General features: G+C 35.8%; 4 protein-coding genes across 8 annotated transcripts; 3 read left to right on the forward strand and 1 right to left on the reverse strand.

The window, feature by feature from the left end:
* Positions 1–4,120: 4,120 nt before the first annotated feature.
* On the forward strand, positions 4,121–5,038 carry LOC129565371 (NADH dehydrogenase [ubiquinone] iron-sulfur protein 6, mitochondrial). The gene is made up of 4 exons (XM_055440189.1): positions 4,121–4,353; positions 4,457–4,526; positions 4,624–4,730; positions 4,809–5,038. Exons 1-4 carry the CDS (start codon positions 4,219–4,221, stop codon positions 4,878–4,880), a joined length of 384 nt encoding a protein of 127 aa, XP_055296164.1. The 5' UTR covers positions 4,121–4,218; the 3' UTR covers positions 4,881–5,038.
* Positions 5,039–5,180: 142 nt separating this feature from the next.
* LOC129565370 (uncharacterized) lies at positions 5,181–10,292 on the forward strand. Its single transcript, XM_055440188.1, has 3 exons — positions 5,181–5,706; positions 6,214–6,395; positions 6,851–10,292. Exons 1-3 carry the CDS (start codon positions 5,627–5,629, stop codon positions 7,507–7,509), a joined length of 921 nt encoding a protein of 306 aa, XP_055296163.1. The 5' UTR covers positions 5,181–5,626; the 3' UTR covers positions 7,510–10,292.
* Positions 10,293–10,399: 107 nt separating this feature from the next.
* Positions 10,400–17,207, reverse strand: LOC129565369 (ATP-dependent RNA helicase WM6). Of its 3 annotated transcripts, XM_055440185.1 has the most exons (13): positions 16,248–17,207; positions 15,656–15,891; positions 15,301–15,363; positions 14,863–15,204; positions 14,525–14,643; positions 12,972–13,250; positions 12,674–12,840; positions 12,466–12,554; positions 12,169–12,372; positions 11,449–12,030; positions 11,126–11,230; positions 10,859–10,932; positions 10,400–10,665 (listed from the first exon to the last, which is right to left on the reverse strand). In XM_055440185.1, exons 2-9 carry the CDS (start codon positions 15,852–15,854, stop codon positions 12,359–12,361), a joined length of 1,272 nt encoding a protein of 423 aa, XP_055296160.1. In that variant the 5' UTR covers positions 15,855–15,891; positions 16,248–17,207; the 3' UTR covers positions 10,400–10,665; positions 10,859–10,932; positions 11,126–11,230; positions 11,449–12,030; positions 12,169–12,358. The 3 variants fall into 3 exon arrangements, with proteins under 3 accessions (XP_055296160.1, XP_055296161.1, XP_055296162.1); XM_055440186.1 differs by lacking the exon at positions 11,126–11,230; XM_055440187.1 differs by lacking the exon at positions 11,449–12,030 and having other exon boundaries at positions 16,248–16,397.
* Positions 17,143–24,177, forward strand: LOC129565365 (E3 ubiquitin-protein ligase Su(dx)). 3 transcript variants are annotated; one of them, XM_055440178.1, is made up of 14 exons: positions 17,143–17,923; positions 19,038–19,134; positions 19,330–19,576; positions 19,673–20,556; positions 20,635–20,879; positions 20,959–21,035; positions 21,130–21,327; positions 21,498–21,592; positions 21,701–21,805; positions 21,878–22,114; positions 22,204–22,703; positions 22,774–22,972; positions 23,060–23,146; positions 23,348–24,177. In XM_055440178.1, exons 3-14 carry the CDS (start codon positions 19,522–19,524, stop codon positions 23,528–23,530), a joined length of 2,865 nt encoding a protein of 954 aa, XP_055296153.1. In that variant the 5' UTR covers positions 17,143–17,923; positions 19,038–19,134; positions 19,330–19,521; the 3' UTR covers positions 23,531–24,177. The 3 variants fall into 3 exon arrangements, with proteins under 3 accessions (XP_055296153.1, XP_055296152.1, XP_055296151.1); XM_055440177.1 differs by having other exon boundaries at positions 17,338–18,118; XM_055440176.1 differs by having other exon boundaries at positions 17,387–18,752.
* Positions 24,178–24,896: the final 719 nt, after the last annotated feature.

Below are 24,896 nucleotides of genomic sequence, written 5' to 3' on the forward strand. Positions count from 1 at the left end.
GTGTGTGTGTGTGTGTGTGTGTGTGTGTGTGTGTGTGTGTGTGTGTGAAACGCGATTCGGTTGCTTGTCTCTCTCTGTGTGTGCTGTGCAACAATATGAGAATTGTATGTTATCGTTTGTATGCGGACTGAAATCATGAGCTTATCCAAGCGAAATAAGTCGCAATGCCAATTTCCAAATGACCCTTTCCAATTATATTTATCTTTGCTTATAGCTTAGTGTGTACAATGAAAATGTGCCAGATTTTGAAAAGCAACAACAGCAACAAACAGACAACATTGACTCCCAAGGTACAAGTCGTCAATAGGCTAACGAACGAAAAGGCAAACATTTGTTTTGAATCTTCGGTTTTCTCTCTTCTTCTTTTGCTTTGAGTATTTCTCTTCCAATCTCAGTCTCTCACTCACTCACTCACTCTATCACTCTCACACCCTACTCCGCTCTCCGTTTTTTTTCAACAACACTCTACCATTCAAACAGTTATTTTATGGCGATAACATATTATCAATGTATTTCCGACGTTACGATTGTGATCTGCTTGGTTCCGTCTGCGCTTTATTGCTTCCTGTTTATTAAACCCATGGTAAAGAGTAAACAAAACTCATTCACTGAGAGTGGATTTGATACTGGGGCGCATTTAAGCGAATATTGACCTGAATTTCACTGTAAACCCAAATTACACGCCGCACATTGGAATGGAATGGTTTTGAATTGGATGAAGTTTAAACAATTATATTCATGAATGAATTTCCATACAAACTCAATTTGGCCGAGACGTTTTTTCCACGGCGATTTGGAAGACTAGTTTTGGGAATTGAAGTTATAAATCTAATAAATCATATACTTTAACCCTCTAATGCATATATTTTATACAGAGCTGGGAATTTTTTTCCATGCTTATTTTACCTCATAAGCACTTAAAAAAATATTCATAATCTGGTATAATGCTGGAATTATCAATAAATCGCAAAAATCAAAATGGTCTTATAAGTACAGTCATGCATTTACGACCAATATGGAAATTGCGAAGTATATGAACAAACCGAATTTGCATAGCTGTACTTATAAGAACAGCTTGCAAATTGAGTGATGTTGACATCGGAATTCGTGAATATCATTTTTTCTGGATTATTTGTGATAAAAATAGGTTAAAATAAAATGAAAATAAAATTCCACACTAAACCAAGCACACAAAATATCAAACAAAAAGAAATCCAAATTGCATGGCTGTACTTATAAGAACAGTATGCAAATTGACGGACAAATGTTGCACAATTGTAAAAAATCATTGAACTTGAATTGAATTTGGTTAAAAACACTCCAAATAAGCAGAAAAAAAATTCCTGAGGTCAACAAAATAATTTTATTCGATTTAATCACGTTTCAAAAACAGGACACGAAACGAAAATAATTTATTTTTACGGAAACGTCGTTTTCTTGTACAAATGTTGTCATAACTTGACACTGGTTGACCGCACACAAAATTTTTATGAGAAAGAAATGTGCGCTAGTGTTCTCCAACGAAAACTGGCATACATTATTTTGTGACATAATCAATGATTCGCATTATAGAAAGGTTTAAATGAACCAACCTTATAAGTTCACGTATGCACTAGAGGGTTAAACAGATACTAGTTCATTTGGCTGGGAATATGAACAAATTAATCCTTTCAAAAGTTCGACTCAACAGACTTCGTTCCCATTTGTCATCTGTCATCTGTCATTGAGTCAGACCGAAAACAAGAACTCGTTTTTTTTTTCACATGAAATATGAAAATCGTCTTTAAAAATGTTTAGAAACAAGTACTTTAGGTACCTACTCAAATTGAACGTATCAAACCGCGATATCTCAAGTACCGATCAAACACCGGTTCATCCACCGAAAATCACACTCGTGTTCAATGCACGTAAGTGAGTGTACTCATGTGCTCAACAATGGCCCACTTTTTGTCATTCCCATTCGAAATGGCAAAAATTGAAACAACTTGATCTCGCCTAGATAAGTACGTTCGAAGTAGAATGGCATGCTATTTTCGTCCTTCTGCATAGTCTAGTGCTTCAGATTTTCTAGTACGAATTCCCCGTCACATAATAAATGTTTATCAACATGACAGTTTAAATTGGTGTTTTTTTCACACATTTTTTTTTTCTTGCCTGGTTGGTGTATTGAATCACGGTAATACTGGGATTTGGATGGATAAAACTTTTTTTCTCTGGCAGTAATGCCAGACCGATAAAGAATCCGGGTGGAAAAAAGTGTTGTATTCGAACCGGTGAATTGAGAGCAAACTTTACTCATTTATATGGGCACGCGACAATTTTGGGCCGAAAATAGAATATTTTTTCTTCGATTGACTCGTGAACGAATTGATGGCGTACAGCGAATTGCATTTTTTATGCAAAATCCAGTTTGAAAAACGATGTTTTTTTGTATCGATTCGACACTATCGGAATGCCATTTCTTCAGAAATCTCTATCAGAAACTATTCGTTCCGTCTGAATGACCGGATACATTGACAGTACTCAACGTCTCGAATTTGCCATTGAAATGTATCCCTTCTGTGAATGGCAATTTAATTGACGCAGATAACTTACAAAATGGTTGTGATAGTTTACTGAAACATGAACTCGTTTACATAATTAAAAATTACCTTTACAATAGCATCACACGGGTTGCCACACCGCCGGAAGTTGGCATTCTCGAACAATGTAATTTAATTACGAAATATCTGCCTTAAATGGAAATTATTATCTCAAACAGCCAACATTTGCATAAAATGCATTTAGCAGATGTTTTAGTCAAATCGAAATTTGTTATTCACGACATATGTAACAGTCTATGGTGAGTGTGAGTTAGACAATGTTAATGGAACTGTTTGAAATTTTTTTGAAGGAGAAGAAGAAGCATTCACAAGTTGCTCTGCACCAGACAAGCATTCACATACTTCAACAAAGCTATCTAAACTTTGTAAGAATTATTATAATTCTCATTTAAAAACAGCATTCTGCTATTTCATATCTGAATATTTCGCGCAATCCTCGCTTTCTTCCTCTCTATTCCGTCTAACTCTCGTTATCGCTTTCTCTCGCCACCTCTATCGTCTCATTAAAACATCGCATGCATTGACAATTACAATGCAAAACAGATAAAAATAACATCAGGGATTAGAAACTTCATAATATGAGTTAGCGCAAATAAATTCACATTAAAATCGCGCACAATTCTGCCAAATCTGTTTGCAGTTCGCACATTTCCATCTCCCTATGCCGTGGAACAGTGTGGAGTGAGACTTGCATAGTGAAAACAAATAAAAGAGGGTGTCACAAACAATGCACAATTGAAGATCCCAAAACTGGAGGCAAACACACACAATTTCGATACAAATGTTTTAGTGCAGATAGAGACGCGCGCGTGGTGCATTTAGAGTGGTAGTAGCAGCCAACCATCACCATCACCACTTGCGATACTGTTTCCATTCGACGAACAAAAGAGTTACGAAATCGCACACACAATTGTTATTGTGAGCGAGCGAGAGCAAAAAAAGAGCCGAAAACGAGAATAGAGAACGAGAGAGAAAACTCAACGCCGCTTCTGTTTTGCTGTGATATGAACAGATAAAATGAGCTTAATTTTCATTATGTGCATCGTGGAACGAATGTGTTCATTTCGAATCTGTTTATAACTATTATATCGAACAATGTCCATGTTATGTCTGCGTGTTTTGTCCCGCTGCACTTCGATTCAAAACAATTCAAACGAGAATTTAAGGAATTCTAATCGGTTTATGAGCTATTCTTTTGAGTTTAACATTTGATGATGTTGATGTTTGGGAAGAAACATTTTTTTCTTAACTTCAGTTAAAAACGCATGGAGGAAATCGGATCAGGAACGATCTTCAGGATAAAGGAAATCATGCAATTTGCCTTGAAATTAATGAATTAAAAAAAATACCGTTTTTAAGCAAATTCTTTTCTTTAAATCCTCCAATCGAAATTTCTTCATTTGAATCTCAATTCAAATGCCCTTCCAGTTTGTCGGCAGAACCTCTTGAATCTAGTACGCTGCGCCGTTATCATGCGTACTACAGCAATCATATTCCAATTGTCATATGAACTGTCAAATAAACACCGAGTTTTTCATATTACAAGTCGATGTGAAAATTTGTTGGTTGAGAATACTACGTATCGTTGAAAAATTCCGAAAAATCGTCCAGCAAAATGGCTTGCAGACGATTCATTGCAAATTGTGTTGTATCTAACAATCTAAAATCAGTGCGTTCATTGCCAGCATTGTCCACAAGAGCCTATTCAACCGAAAAGGAGGAGATTACAAAATCGACTCATACAGGCCAGGTACACTTGTGATGTGATTTTCAATGGATTTCGAATGACTTGAATGTGAATCGAAACCGAATCGATCGAAGTTAATTCTAATTTGTGATTTGTTTATTTGCAGGCATTCGAACCAGACGACTATCGAAATGTGCGATTCACAGATGCAACGCGTTACGTCAACAAGAACTGGGGTACGTTGTCATTGTTTGCTCGATTTCGTGGCTTGGAACAATTGCAGCAATATTTGATTTAATGCTTTAATTTTCTATGATAATTTCGGTGCGATAGGTATCAATTTAATAGCTGAGGTACCACCGAAGGAATGCACGGAACGTGTTGTTTATTGTGATGGTGGCGATCCACATTTAGGTCATCCAAAGGTTTACATCAATTTGGTAATGCATTTCCATTCCAACGGACTGTATTTTAGTCAAAATGTGAAATATTGACTAATTTATTGATCACAATTTCAGGATAAACCAGGACCACATGCATGTGGCTACTGTGGTCTTCGATACGTTCTCAAAGAGGGACACCATCATTAGGAGAGAAAAACAACCACATTTTTGATGTGTTGCACATATATTGCTAGAAATTACATCCAATTGAATCACTAGTCAACTGACTGTGAAAATGTTGAATAAATGATTTTGTGAAGAGAAAAAAAAACGAATTCAGTAAATTTATTATGTAATTTTGTCAATGTTTTGATTCGTTTTCATTCAATATATGTAGATGAGAGAGAGAGAGAGAGCGAGACAGAGAGAGAGAGAAGAAGAAGAGTGAAATGTGTCATTGGACGCACCCATTTCACATGATTGCTGGGTCGGTGTATGTATGTGTGTGTGAATGTGTGCGTACGTGCGCTCTGTGCGAAACCTGCAAACATTTACACACAAACAATCATTATTTTATTTTGACATATCGTATATAAATTTGTTCTAGAGATTTCAGTTCCGAAGCAAAGCTGATTCAATTCAGTGTGTATCATTGGCTGCATCCATATATACTTGTTTTGCAAAACGTTGCGCTGTGTAGTAGTAAAGCACACACAAAAAAAAGTCATATAGATAGATTGACAAAAAAGAGACCAGAGCGAATCTTTGATAAGACAAAATTGACTAAAAAAAAATCGATTGCAGCGATTTTTTATTGCGTTTGAATTTTATCATTTTCGTTTTTCCTGTTCTTTTATTTCCGTTCTCATTCATTCGACAACAGCCCTTTTTGTCGTGTCTGTGAAATTGTTTTGTGCGAAAGAAAAAGATACTCAGCGACGGACAACGATAAAATGGATATTTTGAAGAAAATGTTTGGCTTGAATGGTGCAGCCGAAAAAGAAGTTGCCATCAACGATAAGAATGCCAAGAGGTGAGCAAAACAAATTTCCTTTATTATTTCATCCGAAAAATCCGAAAAATTTCTTCCGTGTGTCAATGGTTTGCATTGATGCCGTACTGCGTACATGCAACGAATTCGATGCGAGAGAGAGTTTGGTGAAAAATCGATAATCGGTGAAAATGATAATCGTAATACGTCGAGATAAACTCAAAATTTATTCACTTTTTTTTATTGGCTCTTTCTGTGAATTGTATTTTATGACAGCGAGGAAATTAGATCACACCGTATTTTTCGGAATAAGTAGTTTCACCGATTTTATTTGTTTATTCCACTGAATTGCGATTTTTATTTCTTTTTCCCCGAAAATTCGTCTGATGTTTATTTCGACGGAGTGTTAAACGATGTTTGCAAACTGTGTGTTTAATGAACGCTTTTAGCACGTTATATAATTGCCGCCACTTTTGATTTAATGCTGCATGATTTGCATTTTGTTTATGATTGATGTACATTTTTCCGCTTCTTTTTTTTTGTTTACAGCAAAGTGCCAGCATTCGGGAATGATTTCAAGAAGCCGATTTGGTATGACGAAGAGTCCGATGATGAACTATTTGACAACAACAAGGTGTTCGGATTCCAAGTCTTTTCCAATCCAATGGAAATCCAAAAATATCACGAACAACAATTGCAACGCATGCTTAAAACATTTGAGCAATTTGATGGTGAGTGACATTTTTGTTTTTATTTCCAATCAGAATCATGGCTTGATTCCTAAGAGATTCTGATTTGATTCTACATGAATGCACTGACTAAGTGCACCCATTTCATGAAGAATTCCTCCATCTCATCTTCATGTTCCATTGTCTCTTCTTCAATTGAGGCTGTGAGAATGAAAATGGCAATACAGGAATAAACATTCTGAAGCGCATCAAGAAAAAAAAATTCGCAAAAGTGAATCATGAGTTCTGAATACGCAAAAATGAACCATGAACCTCCTATCCTGCCCATGTAAATTCATGTTTCACTTTTGCATATTCAGAACTCATGATTCACTTTTGCGAATTTTTTTTCTTGATGCGTTTCAGAATGTTTATTCCGGTATTGCCATTTTCATTCTCACAGCCTCAATTATTCAAAATAATTACACAATTTTTTTCTGTTCATTTTCATCAAGCAGATACCAAGGGATTTTTCGATGAGAGTTTTCGTGAGGAATACATGAAGCCTGGATTCGAGAATTTTGAGAAGTTTTCCGAAGTAAAGCCATCGGTTGATGTTGATTTGGATGGTGAGATTTATGCGGATCAATTGCATTCCTTGTTGCAGCGCATTTCTCCAGACTTGGAGAATATGCGCGCTAAGACATTGGTCCCGAAGCAACCGGAGCCAAAGCGCAAATTGACCGATGAGGAGAAGATTATGGATCAGATTCATTGCATTGATGAAGAGGAGAAACGTGTTGAGGTTCATCCATTCAAGAAGCACGGACCACCAAATGTTCGTATTCCGCACTATGGAGGTGCATTCGAGGGCGTCATTGACGGACCAAAGACTCATCGTCAAACCTTCTCGTATCAGATGGTTCGCAAGCCAGAAGGCACCTATACAACCAGCACCGTGATCGATCTAAGTGGAAACACCAAAACGGTCATCAAGCGCACAGTCGATGGCGAGACCAAGACTCAAACACTCGTCAACGGGGTTGATGTTGATGAGAAGAATGCCGGTGTCGGTGGCATCACTGACATGGTCAAGAAAAACGATTGGATCATCGATTGTGGCCGTCATTTCTATGTGAACAAGAACGGTTATGCTTTGCCCAAGAATTTGTGGTGACTGGAAATTTGGAAGCTCAGCATTCAAAGCATCGCATCAATCTACTATCATGCACTAGTTGTTGTCGTTATTCTTCTGTGTCTATCAAACAACAGTAACCAAATCATAAATACTACTACGATTCTTACAAATATTATTAATTCAAATCCAAACAATTCCACCAGCCGCCGCCGCCGCCGCCGTCGCCACCGCTGCGGCAGCGACAGTAGCAAAAATATCAAAGTTACAAATTCTCAATCACAATTGGCCGAACGATTAGGGAATGAGAGCACGTTTATGCATGTCATGTACATCACCAAAATCAGATGAAAACAATTGTTCATCAAATTTTCGTTAAAATTTGATTATTTAAAATTCGATCACAACTATGATTTTAGGTAGTGTTTATTTATTTTCAATTTAGGTTCTTTTTTATTCTTCTTCTTCTTCTTTTTTTCGTTGTTAATTATTGTTGTTAAACCAACACTTTGGTTCCTTGAAGCTTTAATTTGGAAGAAAAAAAGTGTTTTTCTTTTCAATTTCGGTTTAATGTTGAGTTCGAATGAGTCGCTTAAGGCACAAACGAATTAGTACAAAAAATGAATTACGGTTTTTTACAATAATCATCGATTGAGAAAAAGATTTTCTAGTTTTTCGTTTAATTTCTTGTGCAATTTGCTCATTCCACTATCCCTCGGAGTATACACACAACCGAAGAAAGAGAGAAAAAAGAACTGTATATGAAGCGACGACACAAGAGTGTGATTTGAACATGCGAAACGTGGTCACGCAAATCAGTTCTTTTTTTCTTTATGATTTTCTCTATCGTTTTGAAAACTAATTTGACCAATTTTCATTTTATGATTCCATTGGAATTCCGTTCATATGAAAAGGACCCAATTGGTATGAGAGAAAACACAAATACAAAACGAGGTTTATCAAGAGCAAGTCTTTTTAAGCAATTTCTTTTTCTTACACTTTCTATTCTGTTTGTATTAAACGATGAATAATACGAAACTTGTAATTATTACCCTTCGATTGTGATATATTTGAAAATTTGTATATTTAATATGGATGAATTTTACGATTATATTAAACCAAACAAAATAGATTAATACAGAGCTAACATAAACAAAGAGGTCAAAATACAAGAAGCAAAAGCGAGAAAAAAAACCTTAACTACACACCATTACAAAATGCTCACAACAACAACAACAAAAAACAACTCATTTTGAGAATGAACTGATAGGAAATGCTAAGAGACAAAAATATCGCAACAAGGATTATTTGGATTGCGTTCGAATTTTCTGTTTTTAGTTTGCGTCACACACACGAAACTTTCACTTTTATTTATTTTTTGGTTGGTTAAACACACGCCTATACAGTGTATGGGCCATTGGGCCATGCACTCGTGACATAAATTGTTATGATAGCAATGCCATTCGTATCTATTCAGATCTCACGAAGGAATAATAAAAAAACGATGAATAACGACAGACACACATGTAAGAGATTGATGACGATGTTGATGATGACTGAGCTACAAGTTTTATCCAAGAGTATAACAAGTCGCCGATTATTATTATTATGATATTCAACATAATTTGCTTCCTTCACTATATATTTAATTTTAAGTGTGTTCTTTTTTCTGGAGTTCGAGTTTGAAACTTTTTTAAGACAAAAAACAGCAACTCACCTTAGATTGAGGTCAATTTAGTTTGTAGTGATTTACTGACTTTTGTTACAGTAATTTAATTTACAATTACAGTCTAAAAGCACCTCCTGAAGAGAAACAAATCTCTCTCTTTCTCTTTTTGAAGAGAAACAAATAAAAATCCCCGAAAATAAAGTAACGATTTAAGTGAGTTTTGCGTTCTTTTAGTTCTTATTCTTACAGTTTTTTTTTTGTTTCGGTAGAGAAAAAAAAACAATTTTGCATTCATAATAAACAAGAAAAAAAAATTCAATTATTTATTTGGTGATTTTTAGTTTTTGTTAATTTCCTAATCGAGTATTTTTACGCCATTTACCATTTGAAATCATCTGGACTTTTTGTCGATGGCAAAATCGAGATATTTTCCGGAACGGTCTTTTACAATTTTAACAAAAAACAAAATGAACATTTTTCTAAGCTCTTTTTTAAAATATCAACTGAGAACAAAATGAAGAAAAACAGAACAACCCAATTTCAAAGGCACACTTTTTTACAAACACGCAAGAAATGTGCGAATCACAATGTATCACCAAAAGACTTCTACAGTTTTTTCTAACTCGCTCGCAATTACTTTGGTTGGATCGTAATTTTTTTTTTTTTTAAATCAGAGGCTATTTTGGGTTATTTCGTCGAACATGAAAAAAATGAAGAAAATTTCTTTCGTTTTGGTGATAATATATGATGATGCAAAACTATTTCAATAACAAAAACATGGAAATAAACACATAAACGTCTTTGGATGTCAGCTACTTATTCGTGGAAGAAAACGAACATCTCGGATTGTTTTTACCGCTCTCGTATGTTAAGATGTCAAGAATCACATAAATAACCTAACCCTAGTTTATGTTCAACTATTTAGCAAAAAAAACGAACAACTGCATACAATTTGTGCATTTGGCAGATATGTGTTTCGTAATATGTACACTTATATTTCAAATACACACACACATAATCCAATATAGGACTCTTCTTCACTGAACAAAACAAATATAACAGTTTGAACAACAAAAACAAAACCAACTTAAACACAAACAACAGCAAATTCTCAATACAATAAATGTTTACTATCGTATTTGATGTGCAAAGCAAACCATGCAGTTTTATTTATCTTTGTGTTCTGAATATGTGAAAAAAATCGATATTTGTTCTGAAAATGACTAACATTTTACTTGGTTGGAATATGAGAACACAGTGGTGGATTTTACGGACTTCTATTTATTCAAAAATATAATTTTGAATACAGCATATCCCTGGATTTGAATTTTTTGTACAATTTGAACTATATATAGGCAATCCATGCTATACGATACAGATTAAGACTATAGCCATAGATTCGGACCAAATCCTTTGGATATAGTTATGTCAAAAGCTTCAATTTCCATGCGATAAACAGGTAACGTTAGGAGAGACTCGAGTGTTCTGCTGAAATACGGACTTGCATTCAAAGCAACAACTTGGTATATCTGGAATGAAATGGATTGATTTTGAGTTAGAACATGTTATATTTTCTATTTGTTGTGAAATGCTTGAAGTTCCAACGAATCAGTTGAAATTTTAAGATAATTAATCATTGGGTTTCATTTGTCCCTATCTGTAAATATCATCATTGAATTGAAAAGAGAAAAAAAAACAAATATAAAATCATGGTAAACCTACCTGTAAGAGAGTATGATAGAGAAGGTGAACTGGACACAATTTTGCTGAAAGTCACATACTGTCAGTTCGAGTGTCTGCAAATGAAAAATTGAAAACTCATTGAAAAGTTGTATTTTTTGGCATTTTCCACGCATTTTTTCACATGAAAAATGTGATCAGTTTGAATTTTAAGATAATTAATCATTGGATTTCATTTGTCCCTATCTGTAAATATCATCATTGAATTGAAAAGAGAAGAAAAAAAATAAAGAATTGCAGCAAACCTACCTATGAGAAAAGAGAAGTACTTCAATTCCAGCTGGAATGGACCAACATTTGGAATTAGTCATTAATATTTCTGTTCAAAGTCACATCAGGGACGAATCAAATAGTCTGTAAATGAAAAATTGAAATTTTATTAGAATTTGAATTTTTAAGTATTTTGTGTGAATATTTTCCTTGAAAAATTTTCGTTTAAAAAAATGTGATCAGTTATAATTTTAAGATAATTAATCATTGGGTTTCATTTGTCCCTATCTGTATTTATCATCATGGAATTGAATATTTTAGCTCAAAATTCTGAATTTTAAATGTCATATAATGAAACTCACCTCATGGAAATTGATGGGACTTCTGTGTGGCGGACAAAATCTTGTGAGCCTCCTCAATATGCTGGAATGGAATGTTTCAATCCGAGATGCATTTTCAGATCATGAATTTTTGAGCTGAGTCACTCGATTACATAATGATTAAGCCACCGCATTTTTACAACCGAATCACAGTATTTTTTTTTTCGTTTGGTTTTATGAAGAAAAAGTTTGGTTTATGTCATTTATCAATATTCTTATTTTTTTATTGTTTCATCTTTAGTTCAAAATTACCGTTCTTCCTGCACATTTTCTTTCAATCATTTTTTTCTTTTTATTTCAAGACTTTTTTTTTTGTTCTAGAACGAATTACTTTGACAATTTAATGTTGTAGGTTGGTATTCATATGAAAAGTGCGAAAAAAAACTAAACATTTCACTCTTGTTTGCTTCATATTATGTTTTGTTATTTGTTTTTTCTTGTTTGGGATTCATTCAATTCTACTGTTTAATTTGTTATGCAAAATTATGGAATTTGATAGACTAAATTTAAAATCAGATTACTGTGATAAGTTAGAACGTAAAAAAAAATGCTGCAACTAAGCACCTGCAAAATGAAATGAGAGAAACGAAATGGAGTGATGAGAAAATTGTGTTCAGACAATTCGGCATGAGGAGAAATTGTGTTTGGATCAATTGGTATCGAGATGAGAAGGGAAAAAAACATAACGAGTTCAACACTTACGTTAGTTTATCTAAATGTAATCCTCATGTAGTGTAAAGTACATGTTGTATTAATTGTCTGGATGAAAAGGTCCTATTTATGGGATTTTCTTTCTTTTTCTTTCGTGATTTTGTATGTGTTTTTGTGTATGTCTCTTAAAATAGATCTTCTTATACGTTCTCCTTAATCTTAACCAATTCAGTTTTATGATTTATCGTCCTTCGACTGAAAATTGAAGGGAAACAAATGACAAAGCGATTAAAATCAATCCAAAAAGTTAAGGTTCTTCTTCTGAGCGTTGTTGCTTTTGACACTTACTGTACGATGAGAGATCGATTTCATCGGGCAATTCCGTAATGTTGACATCGAAACGGTCTTGAACTTCATTTAGAATCTTGGCGTCACCCCTGATCAAACAAAGAAATTCACATGTTCAAGTTCAAAGTACATTATCCATGCCAAGCAGAGTTTAATGCTTGAGATTTCTTAAAAATTGCATTAAACGGTTTGAATTAGAGACACTTACTCATCCGAAACAAATGTGATGGCTAATCCTTTGGTACCGAAACGTCCAGCACGAGCGACGCGATGCAAATAGGTGTCAGAGTCTTCAGGCATATCGTAGTTGAATACGATGTTGACACGCTCGATATCCATACCACGGCCAAACAAGTTGGTTGCGACCAAAATACGCTGCAAAGAGTGAAAAAGATACGTTTTGATTATGGTCCAGAATTGTTACTCATAAAAGATGAACCTTTCGATTGGCACCAAAAAAATCAAATGAATAGAAACAAATTCTTGACTTGCTCGACGATATTTACCTTTTGGAAATCTTTGAACTGTTGATAACGTGACAACCTTTCTTCTTGTCCCATACCACGATGAATGCCGATGGCCGGGAAGTTTTGTTCGGTCAAGAGCTGAGCCAAAGCCATACAACGTTGAACCGACTTGACGAAAATGACGACCTGATTGAACTCTAACACGTCCAACAATTCAAAAAGTTTTTTGTTCTTCTCGTTCTCCTTTAATTTGACGTAGTGCTGTTGCAAACCGTGCAAAGTCAATTTGGTTTCATCGTCCACGTAAACTTCCATGGGCTAAATATTCACAAAGAAAATGGAGAAAAAAGGGGGAGAAAGAAAAGAGGGAAATGGTCAATGTCTAAAATACTTTGAAACCAGAAGTCATTGAGATGGATGAGCGACGGTGATAAAATCCATGAGTGTTGATCTGCGGTGACGAGAAAACGTTTGGTTTCGGTGGTTGGTTTTTTTTTAGGTTATGCGCATTCGTTTGTTTGTTTTTCTTTTTTTTTAGTTTACCCATTTTTTGGTTACAACAACTGGTTGGCCGGTTAGAACACATGGACTTCAAGACAAAATCGACTCTCATTTTTTTTTTTTTCAGTTCCATGTTCATGTTTTGTTCTGATTCGCTTTCGGTTTCAAAGAACTTGATTTTTTTTAAAGAAACTGATATTTAAATGTAAAAAAAGAACAAACAATTGGATCGTTAAAGTTGAAATACCATAATAATCGGATTCAGTATTGAGAAGAGTTCGGTTGTCCATTCACGACACACGTTGGTGCAATCGAAATGATGACATGCGACTATTTTGTTATTTAGCATAAATCCCCATAATCGAAATGTGCTCTTCGTGAGTGAAAAATTCGGATGATAATCATTCGTGATGAGTGTACGAGTGTTCTCAGCTTCTCGGTCGCTCTCTCACATATATTCGGAATATCGGTAAAAGGGTTTATTGTTGTGCTGAAGTGTCACACCGGATGTCTCGGGATGTTCAATGTGCGCGCTGATCACTGCAAACATAGCGGCGAACAGTGCGTGCAACGACGATTCCGTACGACGGTTTTGATCGATTTTGTTTTTTTGTTTGTTTTTAGGTTTGTGTCTTGTGTCTTTTAAATCGCGATTAAATTTGTGAGGCGGTAAATGAGGCGCGTGTTGCAGGAGATTGTGTTTGTTTGTTTTTTTCTTGTTTGATGGATAAGAGATTTGTTTTACGAATTACGCGATTATGCTTTGATTTCTGTGTTAGATTTCGTTATAAGTATTTGTTCGTGATTTTGTGCGCGTTTGAATATTCTTCCAACCGAACCCCCATGTTTATATGTTTGCTACATTTCGGCCATACAACAACACCAAATCGGATTCTCTGAGTGAGTAGACAGGCTGCTATCACACATCACATCACACACACACACGCAGTATCTTTTCAATCGCAGATCCCGTAACGCGAGCGAGAGCAGCGCGTGCGCGTTATGTTCGCCGCGTCAGATAGAGATAGACAGAATAACCGTTCGCGTCATTTTAACTATTATGTGTGTTACGTTTAATGAACATCAATTACATCTTGCATGAATTTCTTGCAGACGGGACGAATTTCTTTGCTTAGCGTAGCCGAAAACATCATAACTTGCTTGCCGTGCGGAGTATTGCGGAAAATTTCTTGTACGTCACGACGCATATCTATTATGAAGAAGAGAAAAAATACGAAAAAATGCGTTAATATTTGTAATAACATCGAAATGGCCCAAAAGTGGGTGAGTTAAGTGATTAAATCGAAAAAAATCAGTAAAATGTTTAAAGATAATGAATCATTAAGTAATTCATATGTCCCTATCTATGGTTTATCATCATTATGATTGTCAATATCATGAGAAACAGACGATTTGTTGTCAAACTTACCCAATTGTTCCAACATTTTGTCACATTCATCCAAAATGAAGTGTTTCAAGTGCTTGAAGTTGAGTTTCTTGTTACGGATGAGAGCCAAAATACGGCCGGGTGTTCCAACAACGATGTGCGGCGTCATTGTCTTCAGTGTCTCTTCATCTTTTTGGATGGGCAATCCACCGAAAAATACGCCAACTTTCAATGCTGGCATATATTTGGAGAAACGTTCGTACTCTTTGCTGATTTGGAAAGCCAACTCACGCGTATGGCACATGACCAACACATAGGTATGATTTTCCGTTGGTTCCAATTGTTGCAGTGTTGCCAAAACAAACACAGCCGTTTTGCCCATACCTAACAACAACAACAACCAAATTACAACAATTTTCAGTTTAAACAAACAACAATGGTTGACAAAAACAAATGGCTGCCATTTAAATCAACGCTTACCTGACTTGGCTTGGCATAAAATGTCCATTCCAAGAACGGCTTGTGGAATACATTCGTGTTGAACTAAACAAATGGAATGGAGAGAGAGAGGTAAATACACAAACACATTAAAAATGGGCGAATACATTCAGAATACGGTACATTTAGAAAAAGAATCTCTTTCCTAATCGATTTTTCTTTATCAACGTTCGGAATTTCACAATAACAAGCAACATTCACAATCTCCATAACGTTAGCTATTCATAGAAAACACGCATAAACATGTTTCATAGTTCAAAATAGTTCTGAGTCACTCTTGCTATCTCTTTCACACATACGCGCGCATTATGCTAATTGATTACGCTGGCTGGCTTACCTTCTGAGGGATGTTCAAAACCGCAGTCAGCGATGGCTCTCAGAATTTCAGGCTTCAGAAGAAAATCACGAAAACCAGAACTGTGAATTGATACATAAGTACCTTTCACATCTTTTTTCGGAGCCTCAGTTGTCTCCGCCACAACTGTCTCGGTCTGCTCTTCATCTTCATAATCCAAAAGATCATCGTTGTCGGCCATCTTTAATGTTTGTTTTAGTTTTTCTTTTTCGCTTCACCTTTTTTTTATCAATGAAAAAATACAGATTTTTTGCAATTAATATTCCGTTGAAATTGACTTCAAAGCAATGTTTGGGATAGAAACTGGAGAAAATCGATTGATTTTTGTTAAAGTTTTAAAGCATTTTCGGAATATTTTTTCTTCACAAATGCCAACAAGATACGCTACGCTTTGATGATGCCGGCCCTATAAATTGCCGGTCGTTTCTAAGAAAAAACTAATAAATTGACACAAAAAATAACAACTATTCCGAAAACAATCGATTATTCCGATTTTTTTGCCACATTTATTAGATTCCGATGGCTTGGATAATTTGAAATATTTTTAAATGAATTTTTCGGACACAACACTTACTTATACGCTTTAACTCGACGAACGACTTCTTCAATATGGCTGAACGTATTTTTTTTTCTTCTATCGCTTGGTTACACAGTTGACGTCTACACAGAGAGAGTGCGAGCGCCAAAAAAAAAAAACGTTTGTTTGCTTCACACTAATTAGCTGTGTGTTTGTGTGACAGCTCGAATGTGAACGACACCATTGTGAATGTGAACCAACCCTAATGAACCGATCAATGTTTTTGTAAAATGTATTTCACAACGAGATTAAATTTGAAAGAAAGAAATTTAATTTTGGATTCGATTGGATATTTTTAATGCAGAAATATTTTTTTCTCTTCCTTTGAAGCGAGGAAAATTAATTTCAATAAAATTTTCAAGGGAACGAACTCTAAAGTTCTGTTGAAATGTATCAACCGATAGCAGAATAAGTAACAGTCAAGGTTCAGTACAATCAACCGAAGCAAAAATTGACTTCAGAAAAAATATAATGTTACACATCCGAAAAATGCCAACAATAATTGCATTAAATTTACATTTTTGAGTCATACTCCCAAAAATAGTGTGATTACTTCATTTTTTTTCTCGCATGAAAACACTTAAAATAATTGTTATCAATGTTTAACGGAAACGGTATAAGCTGTTACGCTCCCATTAAATTGATTGATAAGCATTCATGGCATTCATTATAGAAAAATGTTTGTGATTTCGTTACATTTTCAATTGGACCAATTCAAATTGTCGAAAAACTTTGGGGATCTCATGCATTGATTGCCACGAGGAAAAAAAGTGAGAAAAAAATCTACCACATTTTAATAATACAAAGCCAAAATATTGAATCTCTTTACGTATACTTTGACAGTTTGGTAGGCAGTTTCGATGTTGAAATCTTTCATCACAAGCCAATGAGCGAGTGTATGACGTGAGGTTAAACGACAGTGTTGGCTCTACAACACAGAGTCGATTGTCTTCGCTGTCGTCGTCGTTGTCGCTGTCGTTGTATTCGTGTGTACTTGTTCCAATCGAATCACGACGATACCACACTGTGTGTGTGTGGTGTTTGTTGTCGTCGTCGTCGTGTGCGTGCGTATGAGTGTTCGTTGACTGAAGTAGCAAGTTTGAAGCCATATTGAAATGACGACAGTCAAATGATTTGCTTTTCGCGTACAATAATAATAAGTTGATTTTCATCGTACATATATCGTGGGAACCACCGAAAACAAACACAAGAAAAAAAACGAATCAATTCAATTTTTTGTTGATGTTAACTTTCAGTTTGTTTCTGTGTTGCTGATTTTGTGTTCGTGATTGATATATCTAAGGAAGATACGAACGAAAAAATTCCAAGTGTCTAATCGAAAGTTTCAATTTATCCGTACGAACAAAAGGCAATTTTTTCTTCATTCTCGCAGTGCACAATAAAGCGATAACAAGCAAAGACATGTCAAACAAAAACCAAATACCATAGACAGAAAGTGGGGAGAAACGCATAGAAAAAAATAAAAAAACAAATTCGGTCTTATATATCGTTGAAGTGAAGAAAAGAAGAAATTATTTACAGAATTGCATCGTCCGTTTATATTTTTTTCGAAAAATAAATCCGATTTTTTGGTTGAAAATAAGAAAAGAAAAGTATTTTGGTATAGAAAGTAAAGGAAAACAATTTCACAAACATGAAAACTGCAATTAAATGTAAGTGAAACTTTTTCGTATTGAAAAAATAAACAACACAAACGAAGCCAGTTTGACGTGATATATCTGTTCGAATTCTAAGTCAATTATTTCATTTTACGTGCATGTTTTACCAATCAATTCCAAAGTGAACGAAAAAATATGACGCATTTCAAGCAGATACTCTATGCCACACGACTCATTTTCATTTGAAATGTCAGTGTTTTTTTTTGCATTGTTGTTGATAATATGAAAAAAATATATTGTGTGTTTCAATTCAATTGAAATTGGTTGAGAGACCTATTTTGCGCTTGGCTCGAAAAAAAGGCATGAGAAAAATAAACGTACCTCTGTACTGGGGAGGCGTTGTGTGTTTTCAAGCAATATATCGTGCACCAAATTACTCATTAGTTGACTGAAAGGGATTAAAAGTCCAATTGGCAACAGCTTGTACAATTTATTGACTTGTGTGTTTTTCCAAATAAAATCAAGTTGAAGTTTGTGTTGTTGCTGTTGTTTCGGTGCTCTAGATCTTGATTATTTATTAAATGGGCTCATAAATATCGTATGAAAGCTAACAGCCCTTTCTGCTGTCTAGCATTGATTTCGATGGGAAAGTTTAAACCAATACCAATATGAAATTGAATTTCTCGGACCGTGGATAATAATGCATAACCATAGTTTATTTTCTCTCTCTTCGTGTTCTTTATTCTGAACCAAAAAAAAAAACAAAACGAACAAAAGTGACACATACGGTTAGAATGCCTTCGGTTTCGTTCTTTTTTTTCGAACGCATATACGCTTAATGCGGTCGTAGTCCTTAAATAGATAGTTTTGATGAAAGTCAAGTGTACGTAGTTTTCGAGGTCAAATATTTGAGTCGAGAAAAATTCTTAGTCGGAAAAGTGTGCATTCGCTTTGAATAAAACCATTTTTCTTCTTTCGATACCAAAGTTATTTCTCTGTCGATATTTTGACGCCGTATAAAACATTTCACATTCGTGGCCATTTATTACATCGATCACATAGGAAATTCCAAATACTTTTTGCCAATAAACAAAAGAACGACTCCACATTCTTTTTCAACAAATAGAGGTTCAAGTAAATAAAACAATCGCTTTTCGCGTCGTTTCAGAAATGGGAAAAAATTGTTATTGGCAATAGAAGAAGAAGAAGAAAAGTATTTCAACAGCAGATTAACAGAGACAGTAAAAAGAGAAACACAGCCACACGTAAGTATTGGGTTTCATGTCACAGTGAATGTTTTTAATAAGCTCAAATATGCCTAATGATTCAATTCATTGATTGGAACAATGAACGAAAACAAAAAAAAAATGAAACATGTGCGGCATGGGCTTCAAATTTCAAAGCAGAATTGAAACCGAACAAAACGAGTAAATTGATTGGAATTGTTTCCTCATTGGCAGCGACGGGCGAAGTAACGGTGAAAAAACGGGCGACGCAGACAACAACTGTGCAAACTACCAATGATATCGAAAACGAATGTAGTGGAAGCGACAACAGCAACAACACAAACAACGATATCATACATTCGAAGCAGTAGCTGAAGCATTTTGGCTGACCAAGCACAACCAACCGCTCCATAAATCTATGTGAACATGGCCGAAAATGTAAATAGAAACAGTCAAGGATATCATCAGCTAAACATTACAAGTGAGTTTGTGTGGTGCTTAACGTTATTTTTCTTCTTCTTTATTGTGTGAGAATCCAATCCATTGTTTGTTTGTTTTTTGTCTCTTCCTGTTTCAGTTGAACAAGCATCGTTGCGGAATAACGGAATATTTAAGCCAAATCCATACGTTGAGATATCGATCGATAACAATAGTCCGAGAAAAACGGACATCATCAAACACACATATTTACCAACATGGAATGAAAGTTTTACGGTTTGCGTAACGCCATCGTCCGAAATTACATTTCGTGTACTGGACCGATCGAGCTTTTTAAAGGATGCACTGTTGGGCGAACGTATTGTGCCGTTGGCACAGATTTTAGAGCATTATCATGGTCGTTGTGATAATTTAGAATTAGTTATGGATCTATTGGGATCGTTAAAACCAGAAGGCCGAACAAAGAGCGGCGAACTTGTTGTGGTATTGAATGGATTGAAAATTGAAAATATGCCAACGACGGCAGCCGTTCATCATGCGAACGGTGTTAGCAATGGTTTGAGTATTACTTCCAGTGCGACCAACAGTAGCAGCAACAATACTAGTAATGGAAGTGCAATCAATTGTTCTGCGGATCCAAATGCATGTATGAATGGTCGCAGCAGTATTTTGTGTGGTGGCATACGGGCTCGGATGCGTTTGCGAACGAATAATCAAAATTTGTCCACTGCATCGAATGGTCATTCGATTGCCGGGCCATCGCTCAGTGCTGATGGATCGTATATGTTGGGAGCGAGAAGCACAAATGATTTACGGAATACGCGATTAACGCCAAACGATCCAAATAATCGACGCCACAATGAATTTCCCGATGGCCAACAGCACAGCCGCAGTGTGGGAAATCTTGGGATTACAAACATCTCATGTGGACCAAGTACGAGTCGAAGCGGTGGCTTGAGCTGGGATCCATCGCAAGCATTGGTGCCATGCAACGGCGCATCGCCGAATCAACGGAACTTTATGGTGAATATCGCAATGCATGATTCTAAAACCATTTTTAAACACTTTTGGCTTATGAACAAATATTTGCTTTCGTTTCAGCATCCAAATGTACCACAAAATCCACCGACTTCGTCCGAAGAATCGATGCCGCCACCAAATCAGTCTAATCAGCCAGTCAGTCCTGGCCAACCAAATGGTGGCACACCAGCACCCATTTCAAATGCCGGAGATCAACAGTTGCAAACTCAAACGTCCACCGATGATGAACCACTCCCCAGTGGATGGGAAGTTCGATTCGATCAGTTTGGAAGACGTTATTATGTGGACCATAACACACGTAGCACGTGAGTATTTGTCATTTGCTCTTTATTCGAACCGAAAATCATCATAAACTGATCGGATCGTCTCTGATCAATCATTCAGATACTGGGAAAAACCATCACCGCTGCCACCGGGATGGGAAGTCCGACGAGATCAACGCGGTCGCGTTTATTACGTAGGTGAGTGTCAACGCGAAAAAGATTCAACCAGCTCAACTTCAATATTTTCCATTAAATTGTTGTTTTTTCTAATGTTGAATTGCACCTGTTCCAGACCACAACACACGTACAACATCATGGCAACGACCAAACAGTGAACGTTTAATGCACTTTGCAACTTGGCAAAACCAGCGATCGCATGTGGTATCACAAGGCAACCAACGGTTCTTGTACCAAACATCACAGCCCGCTGCTGGTGGTACTGGTGCTACAGCAACAGATGACGATGATGGCTTGGGTCCATTGCCAGATGGTGAGTAACGATTTAAACATTTTATTCTTTCTGTTTTGTTGTCATTTTAATGCTCTTGATCGACATTTCAAGAGTGTGTTACTCAATGCCTTGCTTCGATCAATCTTGAGCCGTGGCTTGGAAAATGTTAATTGTTCAAATTAATACAAAAATCTTTTGCTTCCGATTAGGCTGGGAACGAAGAGTTCAACCAGACAACCGAGTGTATTTCGTCAATCACAAAAATCGCACCACACAATGGGAAGATCCACGCACCCAGGGCCAGGTAAGTGTTGCAAAAATGCATTCATTTTTCAATGGGAATTCGTTATTAAATTTTGATTTCACAACAATTATGAAAATGACCATTTCATGTCCGTTTTTGCCACTGCAGGAGGTGAGTTTAATAACTGAAGGACCATTGCCAACCGGATTTGAAATCCGATACACGGCAACAGGTGAACGGTTCTTTGTGGATCATAATACACGGACGACAACAGTAAATAAATGCCTTACTCAATCTCATTTCATGAAGACCAACATACTTATGAATCGTTTTGTATTGTTTTAGTTCGAAGATCCACGGCCTGGAGCGCAAAAGGGTGTTAAAGGTGTTTATGGTGTGCCACGAGCGTACGAACGATCATTCCGATGGAAACTTAGTCAATTCCGTTATTTGTGTCAAAGCAACGCATTACCGTCTCACATAAAAATCACGGTGACACGTCAAACGCTGTTCGAAGACTCATATCATCAGATAATGCGATTGCCAGCGTATGAGTTGCGACGACGACTATACATAATATTCGTGAGTTTATACCACTTTAACGGCTTATTTATCAAAACAGCAGTTGTTGTTCAAACTAGCGGTTTTCCATATTTACAAATAATTTGCAGCGTGGCGAAGAGGGTCTTGATTACGGCGGTGTGTCACGTGAATGGTTCTTCTTGTTGTCTCACGAAGTGCTGAATCCAATGTATTGTCTCTTTGAATATGCCAATAAAAATAATTACAGTTTACAAATAAATGCGGCGAGCTATGTGAATCCCGATCATCTGCAGTATTTCAAGTTCATTGGACGATTCATAGCGATTGCATTGTTCCATTCCAAGTTCATTTATTCGGGCTTTACGATGCCATTTTACAAACGTATGCTCAATAAGAAACTCATAACCAAGGACATTGAAACAATCGATCCGGAATTTTATAATTCGCTGATTTGGGTGCGTGACAATAATATCGATGAGTGTGGTCTTGAACTATGGTTTAGCGTTGATTTCGAAGTTCTTGGCCAAATATTGCATCATGAGCTGAAAGAAGGTGGCGACGCGCTGCGCGTTACCGAAGAAAATAAAGAGGAGTACATTGGCTTGATGACTGAATGGCGAATGACAAGGTTGGTTCGACATTTTTATTTCAATTTCAATTGGAATGATTTTAATTGTTCTTATTTTATATTTTAACAGAGGCATCGAACAACAGACAAGAACATTCTTGGAAGGTTTCAACGAAGTAGTACCGCTAGAATGGCTGAAATACTTCGACGAACGTGAATTGGAATTGATGCTGTGCGGAATGCAAGAAATTGATATCGAAGACTGGCAACGAAACACAATCTATCGCCATTACAATCGCAACAGCAAACAAGTCGCATGGTTTTGGCAGGTCAGTTTTATTTTAACCAAGAATATATGACTCAATGCGATGGGAGCTATGCCGAAGACTAACACATTTCTTCTTTTTCGCATACAGTTTGTTCGAGAATCAGACAACGAAAAGAGAACACGGCTATTGCAATTCGTTACCGGAACATGTCGTGTACCTGTTGGTGGTTTTGCTGTAAGTGGAGTTTTTTGATGACCTCTCTTGAAATTCATTCCAATTTTTCCCTGAAGATTTCTTGGAAAATTTCAATTTTTCTTTGAAAACTTCAAATTTTCTATATGGAAGTTTTGATTTTCTTCCTGAAAATTTCAAGATTTCTTGGATTGTTTCTTTTTTTTCCTTCAAAAATTTCAATGTCCAATGTTTTCACCACAGGAATTGATGGGTTCAAATGGTCCGCAACGTTTTTGCATCGAAAAAGTGGGCAAAGATACGTGGTTACCGCGATCACACACCTGTTTCAATCGCCTCGATTTGCCGCCATACAAAAGCTACGATCAATTGGTCGAGAAACTAAACTATGCCATCGAAGAAACCGAAGGATTTGGCCAAGAGTGAACAACGCATGCAATCCGCGTATAAAGATATCAAAAATTAAGTGACGTAAATATTGGAATTTGTTTGAACAAAATAGGAAGAAAGAGAATATGTGTATTGAATGCAAATTCTAGCGAATTTGTGCGTTTCTATATGGTTTGTTTTAGTGAAAATGTATATAAACAAAAGAAATTTAGTGCAAGCTGTATAAATATTAGCATCCCGAACGGAACAAAAAAAAAAACAAAAATAACGTGTGAAGAACAGTGAATATTTTTTTTAAAAGAGAAGAATCTATACATATTGCTTAGAAGCGGCTATTGGCCGTAATATACATAGTATCGACTGGAACGATTTATTCGATGGGACATGAAAAATCAAGTGTGTGGATGCAATAAATTGCGTAAAAAAAGACAAATTCGACAATTTGTATTTTCCATTGTATAAACAACAAATACTTCTTGGTTATTACCAGTAAAATCGTTCGTTTCGCAAAGACAATGTGTATATTTCGGTCAATTTCTGATAGGAAATTCTTGTAAGAAATAATCTTGACTTTCACCACCATATGAAACAAAATGAAAATATGTGATGAACAAACTAGCAACAAAAAATTATGAGAAAATAAAGAAAAAAACCCACAAATCAGTATAACTCAAAAGCAAAAACAACTGGATGGTTCAATTATTTTTTCGGCTATGGAGAAATAGTTGCAATTTAATTGCTTACAATTTTTAATTTATTGGAATTTCTGCCATCAAAATCATTTCTATTGTTTTGCCTACGATGTTTTCACGATGTAAATACGATGATAATGATGAACGACGAGGGAAAATCTATTGCTGGCTTTCGAGCGGCCAAATAAAAAAAAACTAAAGTGATATTTAAACCTATAGCAAAAAGAAGAAAAAAAAAACAAATTAGACGAAATGAAAGTGATTGCAATGCAAACATTCGATGGATGTACAATGTTTTTTTTTAGCCAAAAAATGAAATGAAATATATAGAAAATGACCATCACTTATTTTTCAAGAAAGAAAATGCTTGCCATCAGGCAGCCCTAGATATGGATGTTGTGTTCTAACGGAAAAGACATTCGGTTTTAAATGGAATAAATTAACACCTGCAACAAAGACACATTTTATATATCGAAAAAAGACAGAGGTTATTGAGTCTCATCACTCCAACGAAAAAAATACAAAGTAGCCTAGATCGGTTTTCGATGAATTTTTTCGTTGCGGTATCGTCATTCAAACAACTTCATATCAATCGTAGCAAGACGAAGATGAAAGCAAAACAGATGTATATTTCGTATGTACTTCAATGTGCATACTGTGTAGGTACTTATTTAATCATTGATCATTGTTGATAAAAAAGACTCAAGAGA

The sequence above is a fragment of the Sitodiplosis mosellana genome, unplaced genomic scaffold, assembly GCF_009176505.1.
Source record: "Sitodiplosis mosellana isolate CC-2019 unplaced genomic scaffold, AAFC_SMos_1.0 Smas_scaffold_2, whole genome shotgun sequence".
In the NCBI taxonomy this organism is placed as follows: domain Eukaryota; kingdom Metazoa; phylum Arthropoda; class Insecta; order Diptera; family Cecidomyiidae; genus Sitodiplosis; species Sitodiplosis mosellana.

Excerpts from the sequence above, each read along its gene's own strand:
- LOC129565365 (XM_055440178.1), top strand. The coding sequence starts at position 19,522 with ATGGCCGAAAATGTAAATAGAAACAGTCAAGGATATCATCAGCTAAAC. Across the intron at positions 21,036-21,129 it reads CGGTCGCGTTTATTACGTAG|ACCACAACACACGTACAACA; the intron begins GTGAGTGTCAAC and ends CACCTGTTCCAG. Across the intron at positions 22,115-22,203 it reads GACGACTATACATAATATTC|CGTGGCGAAGAGGGTCTTGA; the intron begins GTGAGTTTATAC and ends AATAATTTGCAG.
- LOC129565370 (XM_055440188.1), top strand. The coding sequence starts at position 5,627 with ATGGATATTTTGAAGAAAATGTTTGGCTTGAATGGTGCAGCCGAAAAA. Across the intron at positions 5,707-6,213 it reads AACGATAAGAATGCCAAGAG|CAAAGTGCCAGCATTCGGGA; the intron begins GTGAGCAAAACA and ends TTTTGTTTACAG. Across the intron at positions 6,396-6,850 it reads AACATTTGAGCAATTTGATG|ATACCAAGGGATTTTTCGAT; the intron begins GTGAGTGACATT and ends TTCATCAAGCAG.
- LOC129565369 (XM_055440186.1), bottom strand. The coding sequence starts at position 15,854 with ATGGCCGACAACGATGATCTTTTGGATTATGAAGATGAAGAGCAGACC. Across the intron at positions 15,205-15,300 it reads TTTATGCCAAGCCAAGTCAG|GTATGGGCAAAACGGCTGTG; the intron begins GTAAGCGTTGAT and ends TGTTGTTGTTAG. Across the intron at positions 14,644-14,862 it reads CAAAATGTTGGAACAATTGG|ATATGCGTCGTGACGTACAA; the intron begins GTAAGTTTGACA and ends TCTTCATAATAG.
- LOC129565371 (XM_055440189.1), top strand. The coding sequence starts at position 4,219 with ATGGCTTGCAGACGATTCATTGCAAATTGTGTTGTATCTAACAATCTA. Across the intron at positions 4,354-4,456 it reads AATCGACTCATACAGGCCAG|GCATTCGAACCAGACGACTA; the intron begins GTACACTTGTGA and ends GTTTATTTGCAG. Across the intron at positions 4,527-4,623 it reads TTACGTCAACAAGAACTGGG|GTATCAATTTAATAGCTGAG; the intron begins GTACGTTGTCAT and ends TCGGTGCGATAG.